Raw genomic sequence first — 21,642 nt, 5'->3', positions numbered from 1 at the left:
CACAGTGAGCACCGTGAACACTGAATTCCGTGGGCATACCGCGTGTACACCAAGAGACCTTGGAAGTTTCTCTGCCTGTTGCTGTTTTTTAAAGTCACTATCTTGTCCCTAGTTCCTCTTTTCTAGTCCTTCCTGTGGTGGTTGCCCTTCAACCATTGCCTCAAAACTACCAACTTTTTAAACCTTCACACTGAAAATAATTGGCGTTCTAAATCCTGTTCTTATAGTCTGTATTTATTTGGTGTTTTAGCTAGGAAAAATAGGATGCTCGAAATCACTTACAGGTTATGTGTTTATTAGTATCAGGATGAGAGGACTCATAGCGATCCTCCTGACGCTGAGGCCTCCAAAGTGCTGGGATTAAAGGCATTCTGCCACCACGCTCAGCTTGTTCTTTTTGTTTTTGTTATGTTTTCGCTTTGAATTTAAATTCATTTATTAAATGTAAAAATAAAATATAAAAACTATTCTGTATAATAATGGGATAACATGATGTACACACACACACACACACACATATATACACACACACACACACACACACACACACACATGCATGTGGTGTAAGGTTTCAACAGGCTAACTGAACAAACATTTATCCTCTCTTTATGGTAATAGCCTTCAAAGTCCTTCTCTCTAGCTTTTGGAAACACACAGAGCACCACTGTCATCTACAGCCACCAAAGTATGCAGCAGCTCCTCGATCAGGCTCCTTCCTAACTGTAACTTTGTACCCACTGAGGACCTTCCCTCATCTGTCTGTCCCTTCCTCTACTTTGCATAGCTTCTGATTCCACTCTTCTGCTCTTGTTGTACTTCTATGAGATCAGCTTTTTAAAAAAATATTTTCATTCATTTACAAGCACAGACAGAGAGAGGGAGGATAGGCTCGCCAGGGCCCCCAGCCATTGCAAACCTCAGATACACGCACCACTTTGTGATCGGCTTTATGCGGATACTGGGGAACTGAAGCTGGACATTAGGTTTTGCAGGCAAGTGCCTTAATCACTGAACCATCTCTCCAGCCTGATATCAACTTTTCAGAATATACATTCATGAAATCCTGCAGCATTTGCTTTTCTGTTTCATGTAACAATCTGCAGTTCTGACTGTATTGTCCCCAATAACAGGATTTCACTTGTTCATGGCTGAACAGTATTTACTAGACACGTTTTCCTTATCTGATCACCAGCCAGTGGGCATTTGTGGTGTTTCTATCTCCTGGATCTCGGGATTAATGCTGCAATGAACAGGTGAGCACAGATGTCTCTGACATGTTGACTATAGTTCATTTGGACATATACCTACTAAGGGGGTTGTTGAACTGCATGAGGTCCTATGTGAGGTTTTAATTACTGGGGAATCTCCACAGCATTTTCCATGCTGGTATTTTACATTCCCACCAATGACAGGTGAGGATCCTCTGTTTTCTACATTCTCCCCAACACAGTGTGTTTGACACTGGCCACTGTGACTAGCCTGAGGTGGTTTTCATTTGCCTATCCCTGGAGGTAGTGCCATTGTGATGTGGTGATGCTGCCCATTGGTTCATGTACTGTTGACCATTTCTGCAGAAAAGTATCTAAGTAGGTCTACTGCCCATTAAAAAGATGGGCTATTTCTTAGACAGGGGTTGTGCCTTATGTCATGTTGGCTTGTTCAACTAAGTTTTTACAGTTGCGAAGCATTCATTAACCCAATGCCTGATTTGCCCAACTGCTTATAGAAATAGGCAGATATACCATGCAAAGTTATTAAAAATGCCCTGAGTTTGGTTCCACACCCTCAGTTCCTTACAGAAAGAAGCTCTGAATATTGGGAACAGCTTAATTTCTGACACAGAGACAGCAATTGGTATTATATGAATTGTAGGAAATGATTATAATATTTGCTGTGATAAGGCCATGTAAATCCTTGTCTTATGTATAACACATTCAAAATGCAAATTCCAGGGTGTTTAAAAGCCCATCAAACAGCATTGTTTTGACTCCAGATATAAACCCAGGAATGTTGTGGTTTCTTTTACAAGTGGGATGAGCTGCGTTTTTCTTCTGTCCTTTAATATAGCAGAGAGAAGGCTCATGTAAGAGACCCATGCTGAAAAATTTACATTTCCTAGCTTGGGTTGCCAAGTCTCTGGGGGACTTCATTAAGTGTCTTCCTCTCTCAAGGCAGGCGTTGAGGACATCTGCAAAATCTGTGCCCGCAGTGTAACTCAGGTCTGTGGGACAGAAATGGTGTTTCTAACTTCTTTGCAGGCTCTGTCAAGACTTCGGCGGCTTGGAGAAGCAGTCATGGGTTGCTCTCCACCAGAGTATGCGAGTGCTTACATACACATGTACACATATAATGCACAATACCACACACACACACACACACACACACACACACACACACACACACACACACAGAGGGAGACCTGCTTGCATTTGATGACTCATCTCAGAGCAGTCTCTTATCCATGCATGAGACCATCCCATCTCCCTGAACCACCACTATAATCTCTTCTCTGGGCTCCGCCAATTGGAAAATGAGGTTGGTAGAACATGCCTTACAGAAAGGCAGAAGCATGTACACTGGGCCTGGGCTATACGACCATGACTGTGACTTTCAGCATCTGCCATTCTTCCAGTGGGGCTCAGATGCGGCCCACCCAGCTTTGTTGGTAGGAAGAACACATCTGCAGGATACCACCAGTTGCCAGAGCCCAACCTTGTCCTACTAGGCTCTTGGAACACTTTCTGGCTATCCTGGCACCATGATGACTTCTTACTCTAGCTGTTTCCAAATATTATACCCACAACAACTTCCAAAGCAGCAAGAAGAAATGACATGAACAGAGTGCTGTTTATTTCAATCCAAGCATGGCATGGAACTCCCAAGAGACACAAAGGTTGACATGCCATTGGGGCAGTGACTTTACTGTGAAGAGTCATGGTCACCATGGAAGGAAAGCAAACGCATGACTCAGCATTTCTCCTTTTCTTTGGGACAGTGTTGGAATCTGATAATCCAAGGTACAAGAAAGAATCCATTCTCTAAGACTGGGTATGAAACAACCAATGATAATGGCATTCTGGAATACCAGACACTAACGATTAGCCTCTATCAAGCACTTCCTATGTTCTTGGCATGGTGCTAAGCAACACTCTATGTTTTATTCTTCACAAGAAATCTTCATAGCACCAGTATTTCCAGCTTATGAAGAAGAAACTTACAGAATACATAACATAGCATTGCTATACAATGCACTGTGAAATGCTTCATTTACAACAGTATGATTTAAACACAAAGGCTAACTTTAATCTACATCTCAGTGCTGGTCACTATAATAACGAATAGTATTGTTTAAAGCTATTATCTCTGACCAACACTGATGATGTTTTCAATGACCATTGCAGACATTAGAAATGAATTTTGAATGTATGTGTGTTACATGCATGTGCAGATCCATGAGCATGAATGTGTATGTGGGTGTGAAGGCCAGAGGACAACCTTAAGTATTGTGCTTCCAAACCAGTATCCTTTTTTTTTTTTTTTTTTGTTTTTTGGTTTTTTTTGTGTGTGTTTTGAGACAGGAACTCTCACTGTCCTAGAACTCACCAATTAGGCTCTACTGGCTTGGCAGAAAGCCTCAGAATCCTCCTGCCTCCACCTCTCCAGCACTGGGATTACAAGGGCACACTGCTTCCTATGGCATATATATTTTTAAATATTTTATTCATTTGTAAGCAGAGAGAGACAGAGAAGCAGACACAGAGAGAGAGAGAAAAAAAGTGAGAATGTGTATAGGTGTGCCAGGGCCGCCAGCTACTGCAAATGAACTCCATATGCATGTGCCACTTTTGTGCATATGGCTTTATATGAGTACTAGGGTATTGGCCCTGGATCCTTAGGCTTTGCAGGCAAATGCTTTAACCACTTAGCCATCTCTCCATCCATCATGGCATGTTTATATGGGCTCTGGGCATCAAACTCAAGTCTTCATGTTTGCAAGGCAAATACTACCAACTGAGTTATCTCCTTAGCTCCAGAAATGAATTCTTAAGGGTAAAATGGAAGGTGTCTACTCTGGATTGGTTCAATGTATGTCAGAAGCTTTGACTGCCTCTGCATGAGCCTGTACAAAGGCTTTGGAGTTCTTCCAGGCAAGAATTTTGAACTGTCTGGTCTTCCACTATGATCTGGGCCCCCTCAGTCACCAGTCAAATAAAGGATTTCCTGACTTCTACATGAATATATTTACTCCTGTGCAAGATGCCATCAGATACCCTGAAAGAACAGAGAGATGGGATGTGTTTTAGCTCTCTATATATGCTAAAAATTTTGTACACATATGTATGCTAAAAATATTTGAATGGAGCTAGAGAGATACTTAGGAGTTAAGACACTTGCCTGCAAGGCTGAAGGACCAAGGTTCAATTCTCCAGGACCCATGTAAGCCAGATGCACAGGGTGTGAATGTATCTAGAGTTCTTTTGCAGTGGTTGTTTGGCTTGGTATGTACCTTCTCTTCTCTTCTCTTCTCTTCTCTTCTCTTCTCTTCTCTTCTCTTCTCTTCTCTTCTCTTCTCTCTCTCCTTCTTTCTCTCCCAAATAATTAAATAAAAAATATATAAAATTACACACACACACACACACACACACATACACACACTATAACGTTTGCATGAATGGCAGAATCCTGGGCTTATTCCAAGGCAGTCTGGAATAAGACTGTAAGGAGAAAGATTTACAACATCATTGTTCAGTAGTGGAGGGTGTCAATAGGTACTGCAATAATCTGACAGTATAAATTACCAAAGTAGTTTTATTTTATTTTTTCTAAATATTTCAGTTTTTAGAGATAGAGGGAGAGAATGGGCACACCAGGGCCTCCGACCACTGCAAACAAACTCGAGACAAATGTGCTATCTTGTGTATCTGGCTTATGTGGGTCCTCGGAATAGAACCTGGGCTCCTACACTTTGCAGTCACTGACCACGAAGACATCTCTCTGACACCCAAAGTGCTGTTGATTACACACCACAGGAACTAACTATGGCAACTGAACGCTGGCTGAGTATGCGTCTGTCTGATCAATGAAAGAGGTCATCCTACATCTGGTTTCACAAGTGTCCCTAAAACAGTGATGGGCCCAAAGTGTTCCTTGCTTTTTGCTGATCAGCAATAGACAGAGAAGTTCCACGAGTTCTAAAGAGTCCACACACTCTAAGTGCTCCTAACTCAGCTCTACGTGGGCCTGTCATAATGAGAAAAGGGGAAATGAACATATTGACCTAGATTCCATGAAGTCTGGGGAAATCACTAGACCTTACAAAAATGCACAGCTCTGCCAGGACAGTGCGGTCCACTGTGAATATGGGCCTTGCGGCCAGGCAGCCCCCCCACTCCAGGCCCTTCCACATGCTCAGCCTCCTGGGTTCTTTTCTGCCTTTGTTCCTGTTTGTATTCAGTTGTCTGTGGTTGAAAAATCTGTTCTTAATAACATTAATAGTTAAAATTAAGATTATTTTAACCTCTGAACAACTTCTGTTTGACAAAACCACAGTAGTTTCTAAGCAAAAGGACCCATATATTTTAAAAGCTCAAAAGTCAGGAAGCTCATTTCTAAAGAAGAGTTTTTGAATATAGCAGTTTTGTTTTGTACATATTGTCATGCAGTGATCAATATTTCTCAACTTGAGAGTTCTTATGCTTTTACATAACAGAAAACTAAATAAGAAACAGATTGTCAAGTGCCGTGAGGGAGAATTGCTGCCAAAAATCTGTGATTTCACCCTTCCATTCCTCCAGTATTCTGTTGCAAAAGTCAAAACGCTAATTCTTTAAGGATTTCTTAGCATCTTCTTCAGGAAATATAGTACCATTCTATCATGATATCAGGCTTTCTGGGAATTTTTCTTTCCAGTCTGGGCTGGCGTAAATTAGCTTGGCCTGAATAAGACCAGTAATTAAAAGCAGATAGCACTTGAGTTTTTATGGAGAACTGAGTGTTAATTCTAAAGAAGCTTTGTAGACCTAAATATCTTCCCTGACCTCTCCCAATATCAAGTTTCTTTGGAGTCCATCTAAATCATTCTGATGCTTGTCCAAGGGAAATCACGTTCCACACTTCCTCCATAGACCATATCTATAGCAAGAAAACCACTGTTAGGAACTTTTCCATCAGGCCCAAATACCATAGTATAAACAATATGCCTTAAGCAATCAACTCCTTTTCCCAACATAATGCACTTAACGACATGCCTAGGAAGAGCACCGCAGAAATCTCATTCACCCCAATTTCCCCAGTTCTCCATCTGAAATCAGTACTGCTCCTTAAACACATGACTCTGGCATTCATACAAACCAGTTGCTGTAGACCTGAGTTGATCATTGAGCTGTTTTCAAAGCCAAAGGCAAACACAACAAAATACTGAACAGCATCCTTCCTTCCACCATCTACACTGTAGTGTCTATTTACTGCTTGTATTCCTGTGAACTCACTGTAAAGCTGCAGGAGTGTTGTGAGGTGTAGTGGAAGAGACACACTGTAATGATGTGACATGATGGAGAACATGCCTTTCGTCTGAGTGAACACCAAGAAGCAATCACGTGGCAGGTTTAGGTTATAAAGAAACAGCACAATCTTTGTTCCTATATAATCATGGGTAGTGAGACAAGTGCTAAAATAAACTTTAAGGCAGAAGAAATCACAGCACTTAATTAAAATAATTACAAGTGGGCTGGAGAGATAGCTCAGTGGTTAAGGTGCTTGCCTGCAATGCCTAATGACCTAAGCTTGATTCCCTAGTACTCAGGTAAAGCCAAATACACAAAGTAATGCATTCATCTAGAGTTTGATTGCAGTGGCTAGAGGCCTGATACAGTCATTCTCATTCTCTCTCTGTCTTTTTCTCCTTGCAAATAAATAACATTTTTTAAATCACAAGTGATCATCATTTCTATTAAGGTTTGGGATATGAAACAAATAGGTTCTGAGCATAGCTGACAGTATGAGAGGAAAGGAGGCCAGGCAACGGTGGCAGCCTCACTCCCCATAGTAAGGTACTTGGCAGGAGCACATTAAAGACCAGGAAATATTTACAAAGTAAAACAGTTCCAAAACTTTTTTGCAGTGGGCAAAAGTATAATATGTTTATACCCAAACAAGGACTTGTCTGAAAGTAAGCCACCGTGGCCATTCATAGTGCTGCTGCCCTAGCTCTTCACAGGCCAGGCTTGATGGAGACTTTCGTGAAGTGTGCAGCAAATGATTTCTTGAGTTGATTGTATTGGGCACTTGAGAGAGAAACCCAGTCCCACGAGGAATGTGAGTCCACTGACCATGTGTGGTACAAAATGGTCTTGAGCAATGAGTAACATGCACAGGGAAGTGGTGGAAATGATACCCTTCTTACAGCCACAAAACCAAGATGCTTCCGGTTGTGTTGGAACCTCAGGATCTCCATTCTGTGAGATGCACACCTCTGTGGCTTACACACATGCACAAGTACCTGGCTCCATGCTGAGTACGCCAGTGAGCCGGACAGCATCCTCAAGAGTCTAAACAGAGGTAGGTCCCTTAATAGAAGTTCTAGGTTGGTGTCAAGTGATGAGCAGTCCATCTATACTGTGGTCTCTCTGAGAAGATCCAGGGAGGCATCCCAGAGGAGATAATAAAAATCTAAGAGGGTCATATGAAAACCTACTTTTTTGGATAAGGGCACATCCAGAAGCCATGGACTGTTAGTAGAAAATTTTCAGTGCCAGAGATGGGATACCTTCCAGGGAGTTTTTGGCCAGGGAGATCCCTGATGTTCCCAAAACGTTACAGGCCATTGAAAAGCTCCTAGGTTTCCCACTATGAATAGATGGTAAGACCCTATTGCTGAAGACTCCACATACTTGGGCTTCAAGGTCACTGAGACATCTGGCTGGAGCTGAGCTGAAAACCTCCTCAGTGTAGACCAGCTGACAGAAAGCTGGAAAAAGCTATGCTGCATGCAGGTCCATGAGAGAGAGAGAAATCACCTGTAAATACACCCAACAGTGGACACTGCAAGCCTAGCCTTGGTAGGCCAAATGAGCCAACAGGTGCAATAGTGGCATGTTTGTTATGGGGAAAACCCACCACCCTCTAATTGGACTGGAGGCTGGCTCCTTGGGAGATGATACATCATTGATACTGAAAACCTACAACAGGTATAGTCATGAACAGTAGAGGTGTAACATCTGGTGGTGTGTGCCTAAATATATATACTATGCTCACCAAACTGCTTAGTAAGTACTTCTTTTAAATGTTCATATTCATGAATTATTGCTACTCTCACTTTTGGCTAGAGAAGCTTCTCTTTCACATGGCAATGACCTTAGGATGATTCAGAAGGCACCATAGTGCTGAGAAGAAGTGACAGAGGAGTGCTCAACACTGAAACATCTCTATCACAACTTCCAAGGCTCAGGGTCCATTGAAGAAGAGTTGGCAGAAAAAAATGTAAGAGCCAAAGGAGGGTAAGACTCCTTACAGTGCACTCTTCTAGACACAAATGGCCTGAATATCCATAACCTTGCAGTGCCTGCCACTACCTAGGAGGAAAAGATCATGACATCAAGATAAAAGAGAGACTGATTAAGAGGGAACAGAGATATGATGGGGAATGGAGTTGCACAGGGAAAGTTGGGGGGGGGAATTATCATGGTTTATTGTCTATAATTATGGGAGCTGTCAATAAAAAAAAAAAAATTTAAAAGGAAGCACATAGGTTCCAGACAGTGTGGGAAGAAGGTCACTTCATGAAGAAAGAACAGCACGTGCAGTGGCCCAGGCAGACAGAGATGCATCGGGGCTGTCTCTGAAGACCCTACAGCTGTGAACAGGGCAGGACTGGATGGACACCCTTACAGAGAAAGACCATAGTGACTGTGCAAGCTAAGCGAGCTTCCCACTTGCTTTCCTGTGCTTAGGCTGTAGGCTTTAAATCATCTAATTGTTTAGTCCACATTAAGAAAAGTATCTCAGGGCTAGAGAGGTATCTTAGTGATTAAGTTACTTTCTTGTGAGGACTAAGGATCCAGGTTCAATTATCCAGACCCATGTGGTGCATGTGTCTGGAGTTCATTTGCAGTGGCTGGAGGCCCTGGCTTGCCTTTCTCTCTATTCTTACCTCATCCTCTCAAATAAACAAATAAATAATGTTTAATAAATAGCTCATGTAATTTTGTAATGCCCTTTCAAACCAGGTCTTAAATGTGTTTCAGAGGTAGTGAAAGTCATCTAATTTGGTCTCTTAATGAAGATTCAAGGAGTGTGCTTCCCACTCATCCTGGAACTCCCCGCTGAGAAAAGGTATGTGCGATCCTGACTTTCTCAATGGAAGGAGCCTGCATGTGGAAACAAGTGCTCTTGAACAGTGTCAGCATGCAGGAGAACAGACTGAGTGGTGAGGTCCTTGCCCTAGCTTCATCTCAGGCCATCTTTCATTTGATCATTTTAGATGAGAAATCAATGATAAGAGAGCTTAACAGTTGTTTCCAATGCCCAGGAAAATGTTTCTTCCCACATTCTTTGACTATAAATAATGGAATGTGGGCTGGAGAGATGGCTCAGCGGTTAAGGAACTTGACTGCAAAGCCTAGGCACCTGGTTATAATTCTCTAGTACCCACGTAAAGCCAGATACATAAAGTGGTGCATGTGTCGAGTTTATTTGCAGTGGCTAGAGGCCCTGGTGTGCCCACTCTCTCCTTTCAAATACATAAAAATATTTTAAATAATGGAAGTCAGTTGGAAAACATGTCCTTTTTGCCTGAATTTACTTACTGCCTACATTCTTCCTTTCTTTCCTCAATCAAGAGAGAATTTTCCCCGAGGAACTGGCACTGAGCACCATTTTGGTTTGGGCACCTTGCAGGAGGGCATATTTTCGCCTGAATAAGGAGCCCCCACTGCATATGGCTTCCAAGTGGTTCTGCAAAGCCATGAAAGCAAGAGAGAGCACGAGATTGATCCTCCAGCATCGGTAAACAGATGCGGGTTATGAGCCCAAGATGGATAAGAACGTCTTATCCATACTACCTTTCAGCCATGGTCTCATAGACAATGCATTCATATTTGGCACATCCATTCTTATGGGCTAAGAATAAGAGAATTCAATTCTCCATGTGGAGAAAGTCCCATCGACCACAAGAGAAGAGGAGCTGGCAGCTGATAGCAAACCGCAGGCTGATTCTCTTGGATTACTCTAATTGTGCTTCATGCTGGCAATAAAAGAAATGCATTCACTGTAGTCTAAACCATGCCAAGGCGTGAGAATCTGTGCTGAGAAGAAAATTCAACCAAATATCTGGGCATTGAAGGGGGGGAGCAGTACAGATCTGGCTGTGGTAGACCAAATATTTCTCAGCACTCTCAGAAGGCGGGAGGAGAGGGGATCCTTCCATCAGTGCAACAGGGGTAGCATATGAAGGGTGGATATGGCCAAAGAGTTTGAAGGCAGAGACAGGACTGGGGGAATACCTTTTGGGGAGACTTAGGCTAAAAGGAGGCTAGGATCCTGGGGCTCAAAGGATAGGAAAATAGACATGCACTTTTACATTACATTTTTATAGTTTTTTAATTATTTATTTATCTGAAAGAAAGGGGCAGAGAAAGAGGGGGTAGAGAGAGAGAGGGAGAATGGGCACATCTGGGCCTCCAGACACTGAAAACAAACTCCAGACACATGCATCACTTTGTGCACCTGGCTTACATGGGTCCTGGAGAACTGAACCTGGGTCATTAGGCTTTGGAGGCAAGTGCCTTAACCATTAAGCCATCTCTCCAGCTCCCAGACATGCTTTTGAGGGTAAATATTGTAGACTTCTATAAGGCCATCTACTGAAACTTAGATGGTAAAACTGGAGTCTAGAAATGCCACCTCCTCCAGACTCCAGGCATGCACCTCTATCCACATCTACTTATTATAGAATCAGTCATCTGTGGTCCTTGCTGATCTGTTTCTACCACAGGACTTTTTTGAGCCACACCTAATGAGCTAAGTGATAGACCTCTGACCTCCATGGAACCATAGGCTCTAGAGAGATTTGCTCAAAAATGCAAACTGCACCACACAAACGCCAAGGTTATGTTGGCTGGGACTGAACCAGGACAGCCTATCACATCAGGACTTGTAGAAAACTAGGTTCCTGCACTGATCATCAGGGATAGCAAGAGAAGTGGTCAGTAGAGGATGTAAAACTATAGCAAATGCTTCAGGAAAATGCACAGGTTCAGAAAGCTCCAGAAAAGGAGAACAAAGAGAATGGCTGTTAGCTCTTGACGGTTTCCCTTCCTCAGTGGTCCTTGTCCCTGGTTGTATATCAATGCAGTGAATCCCACAGCTTGAGAGTATCCTCCTGCCTAGAGGCAATGTTTTCCAAGAGATGACACAAGTACAGAGGGCCAACAACATTTGTATGTCTGTAATAATAATAACAAGAAGACAGATATGGGCTGGAAAGATGGTTCAACAATTAAGGCACTTGTCTGAAAAGCCTAACATCGCAGGATTAAATTCCCCAGTACCCATGTAAAGCCAGACGCATGTGTCTAGAATTTATTCAGTGCAGTGGCTAAAGACCCCGGGATGCCCATTGTCTTTCTCTACCTGTCTCTTTTTCTCTCTGTCTTTCTAAAATAAATAGATAGAAAATATTTTTAAAAGGAGACATACAAGATATTAATATTATCCTTTGAATAACATTTCCTACTTGACTTTCTAGCCACAGATACACTTCCTCCTTCCATGAATGTAATGGGATTCAACACAACATTTCTGCTTTAACCATGGAAGTATAGCAGATAGTCCAAAACACAGAATACACGTTGCCATTATATCAGAGTGGGCACATGGTTACTTATACCACCATTGAGAAAGTGCCAGGACAGAGCAAAAGCAGTTCTTCAAGGCCTCGTTACGCCTTTAGGAGGTGATCAAGCCATTGGTGTCTCCATTTCTCTGCCCCTTTCTCTCAGAGTGCCCAACATCTGCAAGGGTACTCTGCCTCTCGGAGTTTTATATATGAAGGGTCCACTGAGCATCTGAGCACATGAGGGTTCTATTGCTTTGCCTGCAGTACCACTATGAATACCATATGATATGACAATAATTTAAACATGGATTGGTTTTGATTCCTAGAGACAAGTTCTGTGCATGACTAATATTTCCTAACTTTCCCTCTCAGTATCAAATATCCATTGGGACTGACTTCTCCATAACTCACAAGATTCATTCCATCCATTAGTATCGTTATCCAATCCTTCAGTGTGGGGTAATGAACCAAACAGACTGATCTATTCCATGGGCTTGACATAGGCTATGCACACATTGAAAGTCAGTGGGATGGTAGAAGTCATCTTCACCAACATACAGAGAAAGCCATCCCAGGAATGAAGCCCATAAGAATTAAAGAGCAGGTCAAGTAATACAAGAACCATTTCTGACTCTTGTCATGCCTCTGGACAAGGCTGCGTAGACATCTTTCTTTAAGAACCAACACATTCCTTATTTGACTTTTGCAGCTTTGAATTGGGAACTGTCACTTACAGAGTGTTTGACAAGTTCACGTTGTAAGGTAACTCAGGCTTACTAGTCTCATGTATCTTTATGTGGGAGAGGATGAATGCTGGTCTTTCTTCATGGATAGGTACAAATCATGGAGCTACAAAAGCAGAAAGAACATTAACATCTTCATATTCAGCTCTGAGTTTTCCTAATAGATGGCAACAGAGAGAATGGGCACACCAGGGCCTCCAGCCACTGCAAATGAACTCTAGATGCATGTGCCACCTTGTGCATCTGACTCTATGTAGGTACTGAGGAATAGAACCTGAGTCCTTGGGCTTTGTAGGCAGGTGTCTTAACTTCGGAGCCACCTCTTCAGCCCATTTACAGTATTTGAACATCTCTGCTGAAGATAATAATTTTATGCCACTGATTTACAGTTTTATATTACCAACTCCAAGGGGAGAAAAGAATAAGGTTAAGGTGTAAATCATATTTAAAAAAAAAAACTATGTAGTAGAGAACTCTAGCATCAAATAGAAGAAAAAAAATTCAGATAGGTGTAAATGGTACCCCAAACCAGGTAATGTATTCAAATTTTAACATTAGCATCTCTTGGCCAAAATACATACATATATATACACATACACAATCTGTTTGAATGGAAACAGAGTTCTGTAATATTTAGAGTCTATGCCAGAGTTATAATGACTGCAGGGCCAGAAGTGAAGTGTCACAGCGTGCCCCACATGCTTTTAACACGGTTTCTAGCGGCTCTGGGGGCTATTAAAATTAATGAACCCATCTGCTATGAAATTGAGGCCCCAATGTAATCAGCTTCCTTGATGCCAAGTACCACAGCTGGTAACATCAGTTCTGCAACCCAGCAGGATGGTTAATGTGCCCCTCACGTGTGCCTTTCGGTTTTTGACGAGTATAACTTCTTTGCTATGCCATGGCATCTTGGGGAAATACTGTTTTCAAGCCTCAACGTGGCTTTGACCCTCTGAGTGATATTGCTTCTAGGCCAGAAGAGGTTGTAGCATACAGCAATCACCCCAACAACTCCTAGACGGCCTAGTGCCTTTCCTAGATGGGGGAACTGAAACAAGTGTGCAATTTATCACATGCAAATCATCTTCTCCAAGTTGGACTTAGTGGGGAGGGGTGAGGAGGAGGGATAACAGGTCCAATGTGCAAACACAGCTCAATCAGCTTGAAAGTCCCTACAAGTTGCCTATTGAATTGCATTACTGGCAAATGGGAGGGTAGGAAGGCTTGGTAATGAATTCTCATTATTTTAAATGGTACATTCCCACTGTTTCTAAATGATTTCTGTGCTTCCCTTCTGTGTACCTCCACGGTCTGTGCAAACCCCTGGGAGGGTTTAACAGGGATGCGATGCTTCCCTAGTTTAGTATTGCTTCTCCTCTGCACACACAGCAGGCTGGGGAGGATTCCCGAGCTGATTAAGACCCAACTGCAAAACTCAAGTCATTTGCTTACAAAATGGAACAGATTCCATTGCCAGTGATGTTTTGGGTTTTTGTTTTGCTCTGCACCTATGAGATAATGACTATGCATGACTTGTATTCAGATCGAGGCCTATGGAATTCAACAGTCTGGTGTTTGCTGTTTGGCCAATTAATACAAGAGATCTTATTAGATCAAACATAATTAATGTTGTTAACATTAATTCATTTATTTGGTCTTCAACAGGAAAGCAAATTGAACAGAACAGCTGAGGCAGAAATAGAACATGTCATCAGACTTACAGCAAGATGCCAGTAGGATAGCCTATGAAAGAAGCTTTGCGGACTGGAGAGATGGTTTAGCGGTTAAGGCTCTTGCCTATTAAGCTTAAGGACCCAGGTTTGATTCCCCAGAACACAAGTAAGCCAGATGCACAAGGTGGCACATATGTCTAGAGTTCTTTGCAGTGGCTAGAGGCCCTGGTGTACTCACTCTTTCTCAACTAAATAAATAAAATGGTTTTATAAAGAAGTTGTCATTCTGATCAGAGAACCAGGCTTGTTAGTTGCAACCTTGACCCTGTATGCAAGAGTCTAAGACTCTAGGATCAGGCTCACTCACAGTTCAACTTTTACCTTGGACTTGTCCAGACCTAGAATATGAATCAACATATAATGAAAAAAAAAGAAAGAAAACAGAAAAAAAGAAAAGCTCTATTCTCAAAGTTTTAAGCTACCCTTTAAGTATTAAATTAATTATATAATTATGTTTGTTCCTGCTGGGTGTTCAGCCACAATGACAGATGAGTCAAGCAGGCAGGAATTCCTTTTGCCTGAGCTATCAACCCTATAATTAAGGAGAAAGAAGACATAAAACCATATTAAGCTAATCCCTGCAAACAAGTATGCAGATGTGCTAGACAATTAACCAGTGCCTACTTCTGAATCCTTGGTGAAAATTATATGAATCTGAAGGAGTTGCAGCCCCTAAAATGGGTGCAAAATGGTGACTTCCCAACTCCCTCACTCTGCTCCTTCCTATGGCATTATGCACTGAAATCGCTCCTACCCACTTTTTTCTCCATGCAGGCCATGTGTTCAAGATTTTAATTTTCAAAAATCATTTTATTTATTTTAGTGAGAGAGAGAAAAAGGCAGACAGAGAAGGAGAATGGGGTGATCGCTTCAGCAGCACATATACTAAAATTGGAACAACACAGAGAAGATTAGCATGGGCCCTGTGCAAGAAAGACAACAAAACAAAACAAAGAGAGGGAGAATGGGTGTGCCAGGGACTCTAGCTACTGAAATTGAACTCAAGAGGTATGTGCCACCTTGTGCATCTGGTTTATGTGGGTCCTGGGGAACCAGGGTCCTTAGGCTTTGCAGGTAAGCATCTTAACTACTGAGCCATCTCTCCAACCCCCAGTTAGATTTCTTTTTTAACCAGACTTTTTTTTTTCAGGTGGGGGAAGAGTGGTACCTTACCTCCTCCATCCCTGGAATTAGCAGCTCCTCTTTTGGCTCCCTTCAGTGCGGGAAGGAATGGTTCCTGGGTGAGTTCATGGCTATGTGAGTGTCATTGCTTCTAGCCCCTCAAGGATTGCCTGTTAAGACCCTCAATCCAATATAATGCTGCAGGATTCACCTTGTCTTGATCCATTTCCACATGTGTTCAATCTCACTCCCAAAATATACTTAATCATTTACTACTGCAAATGATGCCAAAGGGAGTTTGTATTTATTTGAAGTTCTTCCCCCCACCCCAATAGATTGAAGAGAGTCATAAGTAAACACTGTAGATTTCTACTGTATGAAAGATTAATTCAGCTGGCTGTGGTGGCAAACATCTTTGATACCAGTGTTCAGGAGGCAGGGGTAGAAGGATCACTGTAAGTTAGAGGCCAGCCTGAGACAGTGAGTTACAGGTCAGCCTGGGCTTTGAGAGAGAGAGAGAGAAAGAGGCAAAGAAAGAAAAAGAAGAAGGAGAGAGTATGGCTGCACCAGGGCTTCCTGCAACTGCAAACAAACTCCAAATGCATGTGCCATTTTATGCATCTGGCTTTACATGGATACCAGGAAATCGAACCTTGAGCCATCCAGATTTGCAAGCAAGTGCCTTTAATGACTGAGCCATTTCTTCAGCCCTCATAACAAGTTCTTTCAAACTATGGAACTATGCAAAAGTTACTTGCCACTTCCTCCTCAGCCCTTTCTCTTGTGACTTCCCTCCCACTTCTTACAGATACCCAAGACCATTGATGCAATTTACCCTGGTTTTGTTTGTTCCTATGAAAATGACCAGGCACTTGCATGCCTTTTTAATTTAGTCTTCTTTTTATCAAGCAAAAGGTAGCCTGAAATACTTACTTTTGCATTTTGCTCATTTTACTTAGCAGAAAATCCCATTACTAAATAGCAATTCTCCATCAAACATTACAAATTGCCCTCACTCTTATTAATATTGACTCAATTTCATGTACAGTCCATGGCTTATCCAATCAATCTTTACATCTTTGGGCATTTAGATCACTTCCTATATTTGGAAATTACAAGCAGTTATACAATGAATAAACTTGAGCATATATATTTTTTAATTGATGTAGATTCATCCTTGAAGTTAATTCTATCTAAAACTGGTGGAGCAGAGTTAATGACTCTCCCTACCACTCTGATCTCCCACAGCAACCTACAGAAGTCTCCCTTGTTCGCAGCCCTTCCAACATAATGACACGTATGCTTTTCATTTTCATCACTCTGATAATGAGAAAGGCTATCTCATCACACTTCAACTTGCACTTCTCTTACTATGAGCAAAGTTGTACAGTTTTCATATCAAAAGTCATTTTGTTGGTCTTTTTGTGAATTGCCCATCTATATCTTATTTCCTTATCTACAGGAAATTTGGAAAGAAAGGGATACTCTATTTTTAGCTCTTTATACCTGCTAAGATTATTAACTGCCCACATTTGCTGGATTGCCAATACCTTTTCCTTCTTGGTTTCGTTTATGGTGTTTCTTAAATTATACCATTTGTTTTGTAGTTTTATTTTCATTTTAATAAAAATTAATCTTATGTTTTGAAAATATTTCATTTATTTACTTGTGAGAAAGAGGAAGAGGCAGATATGAGAGAGAATGGGAGCGCCAGGGCCTCCAGCCACTGCGAACAAATTCTAGATGCAGGCACCACCTTGTACATCTGGCTTACATGGGTCCTTGGAAACTGAATCTGGGTCCTTAGGCTTTACAGGCAAGCATGTTAACCATTAAGCCATCTCTCCAGCCCTAATCTTGTTTTTCCTTCCTGCCTCTGGATTTTGAAAATAGAAAGTCATCCCTTTGACAGGTCATAGGAGAATATACCCAGGATTTCATTTATAGTTTCTTGGGTCTCATTTTTAAAATATATAATTTAGATGTCTGATCCATTTGTATTTCTTTCTTGGATATTCTGTGAACATGAAGATCCAGTATGTTTCTTCTCTAAGTGAATGGCCACCTACTTTTCATACGAGTATGTATCAGAACCTATACCATCTGCACTGTGATAAGATCATACATAAATCCCAGAAAATAAGCCAGCCTTTTATTAGCCTTTCTAGTCTGCTAACCTATTGTCTATTCAGTCCCTAATACCACTAAGTTTTTTAAATATTTATTTGTTTACTTGAGAGAATGAGAGAGAATGGGCATGCCAGGGTCTCCAGCCACTGCAATCAAACTCCAGATGGGTGCACTATCTTGTGCATCAGACTTATGTGGGTACTGGGTAATCAAACCAGAGTCCAGAGGCTTTGCAGGTAAGTACCTTAATTGCTAAGCCATCTCTCCAGCCCCACCATCATGCTTTGATTTCATAAAGTGTTTATACTGTTGCACTGATAAAACAAAACAACTGATGGAATTGGCTGTTTGAAGATTATACACAAAACAGTAGAATGATTTGGCTACTTCAGAACCAGCTAGACACACTGTTCCCACTCCCGGTTTTCCTGCCTCACATATGAAATAGCTGGGGCCATCACTGTCATTGCCCGTGAGGTCATCATTAACATGGTGCAGCCGAGAGGAGTCCGCTTAGGTACTTTGTTTCTAAAAATCAAAACCGAATTGGAATCACACTCCCCCAAAATCATAGAAGCTCAGCCTCCCTGACAACCAGAGAGGCCTTTTCAACCCCACACCCACTTGTACTTATAAGGCCTCTCTTAGGGAGGGACATCCCTTCTAGAAGAAGAGATAGAAAGAAGAGAGACAGATAGCGGAGAAAATGGGTGCACTAGGGCTTCCAACTGCTGCAAATGATAGCCATCTGATGCATCTGGCTTATGTGAGCACTTGGGAATCGAACCTGGGTCCTTGGGCTTTGCATGCAAGCATCTTAAGCACTAAGCCATCTCTTCAGCCCAGATCCCACTGTATTTTTGAAGGCTGAGGTGCCCCTTAGTGTGATCCTCCTGCATTGTTCCTGCCCTGTGTGTCCCTGCAACTGCCCAGGAATATAGCAAGAACAAGAACAGGAGAATCCAGAGAGAAGAAAACATGCCCAAGACATCCACTGAGACCACTCCAGAGCACAGCTGTGTTTGGGTGACATTGATTAATGTGATGTGAGTATCAACAACAAAACTATTGCAGAGAGGTCCTGTGAGAACATTTATGATTAATAAATGAGACACACCACTCCCATCAGCTCATTATCACCATGAAAAATCACCCTGAAATCACACAAGAACCGGGGCCAGGAAGCGTTCACTGCGCCATCAGCAGAGCCCCTCCATGGACGCTCTTTCTGCAGACATTATCCTTAGGAGAGAATCCAGGGACTCCGTGAGCCCATGACCAGGGTTCGCACAACCATGATTATGGAACCCGCACACGTGCATGCTTTCCTCACTGTCTGTGGGAAGAAGAGGCAACAATGGGCCTCTCTAGTGGTTTCTATTTATTTTTAGAAGCAAGTTTCCATTACATGCTCAGTAGAGACTGAGGTCCATCTCCAGGACAGGGCCTCACACAAAGGCTAAGCCTTCAAGCATGCTGCTCATCACGTCACTGCACTGCAAAGGGAGTGGACGTGTGAGGGAAGAGGGGAGGTTACAAGAAAATAAGCTCACCAGAGGGCTTTCAGGAATATGGCCACATTTCCCATCAACTGCTCTTGCCAAGATGGCCAATGTCAACCAAGGACACTGTCACTGAAGCCCATAATTGAAGGAAAAAACCATGATACAACTGCTTGTCTCTGGAATTAACACAGCAAAAGTGTGGGAGATAGACATAGGAGAGTCGTCACAAGTTTGAGGCTACCCTAAAAGTACACAGTGAATCTCAGGTCAGCCTGGGCTAGAGTGAAACCCTACTTCATAAAAAACAAACAAACAAACAAGTTACATCATAGCATGAGGTCAAACCCTGGCCTCTTGCCCTAGGGCCCCATGGACTTACGGTGCTGTCAATGTACGCTTCGGTCCACACCACATCGTGCTCTTGGTCAATGACTTTGGGCCGGCTGAGCACATGAAGGTATTCCATGACATTTTCCTGCACATCCGCCAATGTGGAGATCTGGGTGAAAAATCCTGCCAAAATCCAAAAGAGGGCCAAGCTGAGTAACACACAAGAGAAGGACACTCATGGGGCCACACATCTCTTGCCAGCAAATCTGTGTTCATCTCTAATTTTTAAATATTTTATTTATTTATTTGCAGAGAGAGAGAGAGAGAGAGAGAGAGAGAGAGAGAGAGAGAGAGAGAATGGGTGTGCCAGGCCTCTAGCCACTGCAAAGGAACTCAAGATGCATCACCATCTTGTGTATCTGGCTTCTTTACAGGAGTACTGGGGAATCAAACCCAGGTCTTTAGCCATTGCAAGCAAGCACTTTAACTTCTGAGCCCTTTCTTCAGCCCTCAGGTTCACCATTTTTTGAGGTGAAATTGAAGTGTGCTGCAACACTGACAAAACATAGTCAAGTAAAAAAAAAAAAAAAAAAACTCACCAGAAACAACCCACCTAGAGGATCTTCTCCCAAATCTTATAAAAGTATATGGAAATGCTAACCCTCTCTCAAGCATTGTAGTTACCTTCATTCCAATATTAGTGAGCTTCTTTCCAAAGGGAAAATAATAAACCACAAAATTCAAAATAATCTCATTTTCATAATTTCAATAATAATACTTATGATTAATATTTGTTTGAATGTTTACTGAAAGTAGCACAAAAAAAATGCTAACCCCTTGATCTGCTTTTCCTCATTTGTCCTCTGTTGTTTTTTTTGTTTTTCTCCATTTTTGTTTGTGAGACGAGACAATCATGCTATATCACTCTGGCTGGCTCTGAAATCATGATAAGCCGCCTGCTTCGGCCACTTGAGTACAGGGCTAGGATTATCATTTATTCTTTCTTTTTAGTGTGCGTATGTGTGTGCGTGTGTGTATCATGGCACATATAGATGCACGTGGGCCGCTTTGTATTTGGCCAGAGAGTAGAAACAGTAAGAGAATGGATGTGCATAGAAGACATGGGAAAGTGCTGTGACTCAGTCCTGAAGCAGACGATATGGGAGGGCTTCATTTGGACACAAATTGATGTTATCTCCTCATGTCACTAAGTAAGGTCCTGTTACTATTCAATATCTAAATCAGAGAGGGTGTGAGTGCCTCCAAAACCAGATATGTCACAGCATGTGCCAGCATTTAGACTCTCCTTGTGTCTGAACTAAGCTGAGGGTAGGGAACTAACAGCCCATCCATTTTCTTTGACTAGATGGAACTGTCTTCCAGACACTGTCCAAACAAGAGGCCAGCTGGTTTGAATTTGGTGTGCCAACCCCCAAACACGTTGGAGCCATGTGGCTTCTGGGTTTCGATGACAGCTCTGTGCAGTGCTAATTAGCATGCATTATCATTTCTACCTGCCCCGCCCACCCAGCCATGCCCTTCCCAGGGAAACAGGGCCCCAATCAAGAGAGGGAGTGCCTGCTATAATTTGAGATTTGGGAGTAAGAGTTGTGAGTGCCTCTTGAATATCCAGCCCCACATTGGTACTGCCTTCCCACAGTACTGCTAGGTGGTCTAGCTGAGAGACATGGCTGGCAAGACAGGTTGTGTAAGGGATCTCTGTACTATAGGGTATGTTCTACATTCAGTATCTCTCCAAGGAGGCTACTGTCAGTGTTGGAAAAAGAGAAAATTATTCATCTCTCTATGAGTTGCTGTGCATTAGTGTCTAAGTGAAGAATCTCAGCACAGACCATAAGATAAGTGGGGTGTCACTATGTTGCTAAGAGGTGAGCAGAGGTGGGTACTTAGATGAACCTTCCTATTGTGGACACTGTGCCCAGGGTGCTAGGAAAACAGTATTTCTTAGAAGACGGGTTTCTTGACTGTCTCATTTTTACATCTAATACTTATAGCCAACAGTAAAACTCTCTGATTTATGTTTGTTTTTTTCCAAAACAGGGCCAAATGAAGAAAGAGGATAAATGTAAGAAGGAGGGTAAGGGGAAGACGGACCGCCAGCTTGGAGAGCGGGAAGGGAGAACACTTATCCATGTGGAAGAGACTGAGCTAAGGCATCACTCACTGAGCCTCGCTAATGACAGTCAAAGCTTGAGCATCACACAAAGATGATTCCCAAGAGC

At 42.3% G+C, this 21,642-nt stretch overlaps 1 protein-coding gene and 1 non-coding gene across 3 annotated transcripts in view; one reads left to right on the top strand and one right to left on the bottom strand.

Annotated features, from left to right (window-relative positions):
• The window catches only part of Cacna2d3 (calcium voltage-gated channel auxiliary subunit alpha2delta 3), an 877,750-nt gene that overhangs the window by 301,028 nt on the left and 555,080 nt on the right, over nucleotides 1-21,642 (bottom strand). For both annotated transcript variants that reach the window (XM_004652732.3, XM_045136092.1), the window contains exon 13: nucleotides 19,449-19,582. In XM_004652732.3, the coding sequence (XP_004652789.3) occupies nucleotides 19,449-19,582 (134 nt within the window). The remainder of the gene's footprint in view (nucleotides 1-19,448; nucleotides 19,583-21,642) is intronic.
• On the top strand, nucleotides 15,174-15,284 carry LOC123455412. Its single transcript, XR_006633899.1, has one exon. It is a non-coding gene; the product is annotated as a U6 spliceosomal RNA (small nuclear RNA).

This window comes from Jaculus jaculus, chromosome 16 (assembly GCF_020740685.1).
Source record: "Jaculus jaculus isolate mJacJac1 chromosome 16, mJacJac1.mat.Y.cur, whole genome shotgun sequence".
Classification (NCBI taxonomy): domain Eukaryota; kingdom Metazoa; phylum Chordata; class Mammalia; order Rodentia; family Dipodidae; genus Jaculus; species Jaculus jaculus.
Note: the sequence above shows the minus strand (reverse complement) of the source record. Positions and strands in the feature narration are given on the sequence as shown.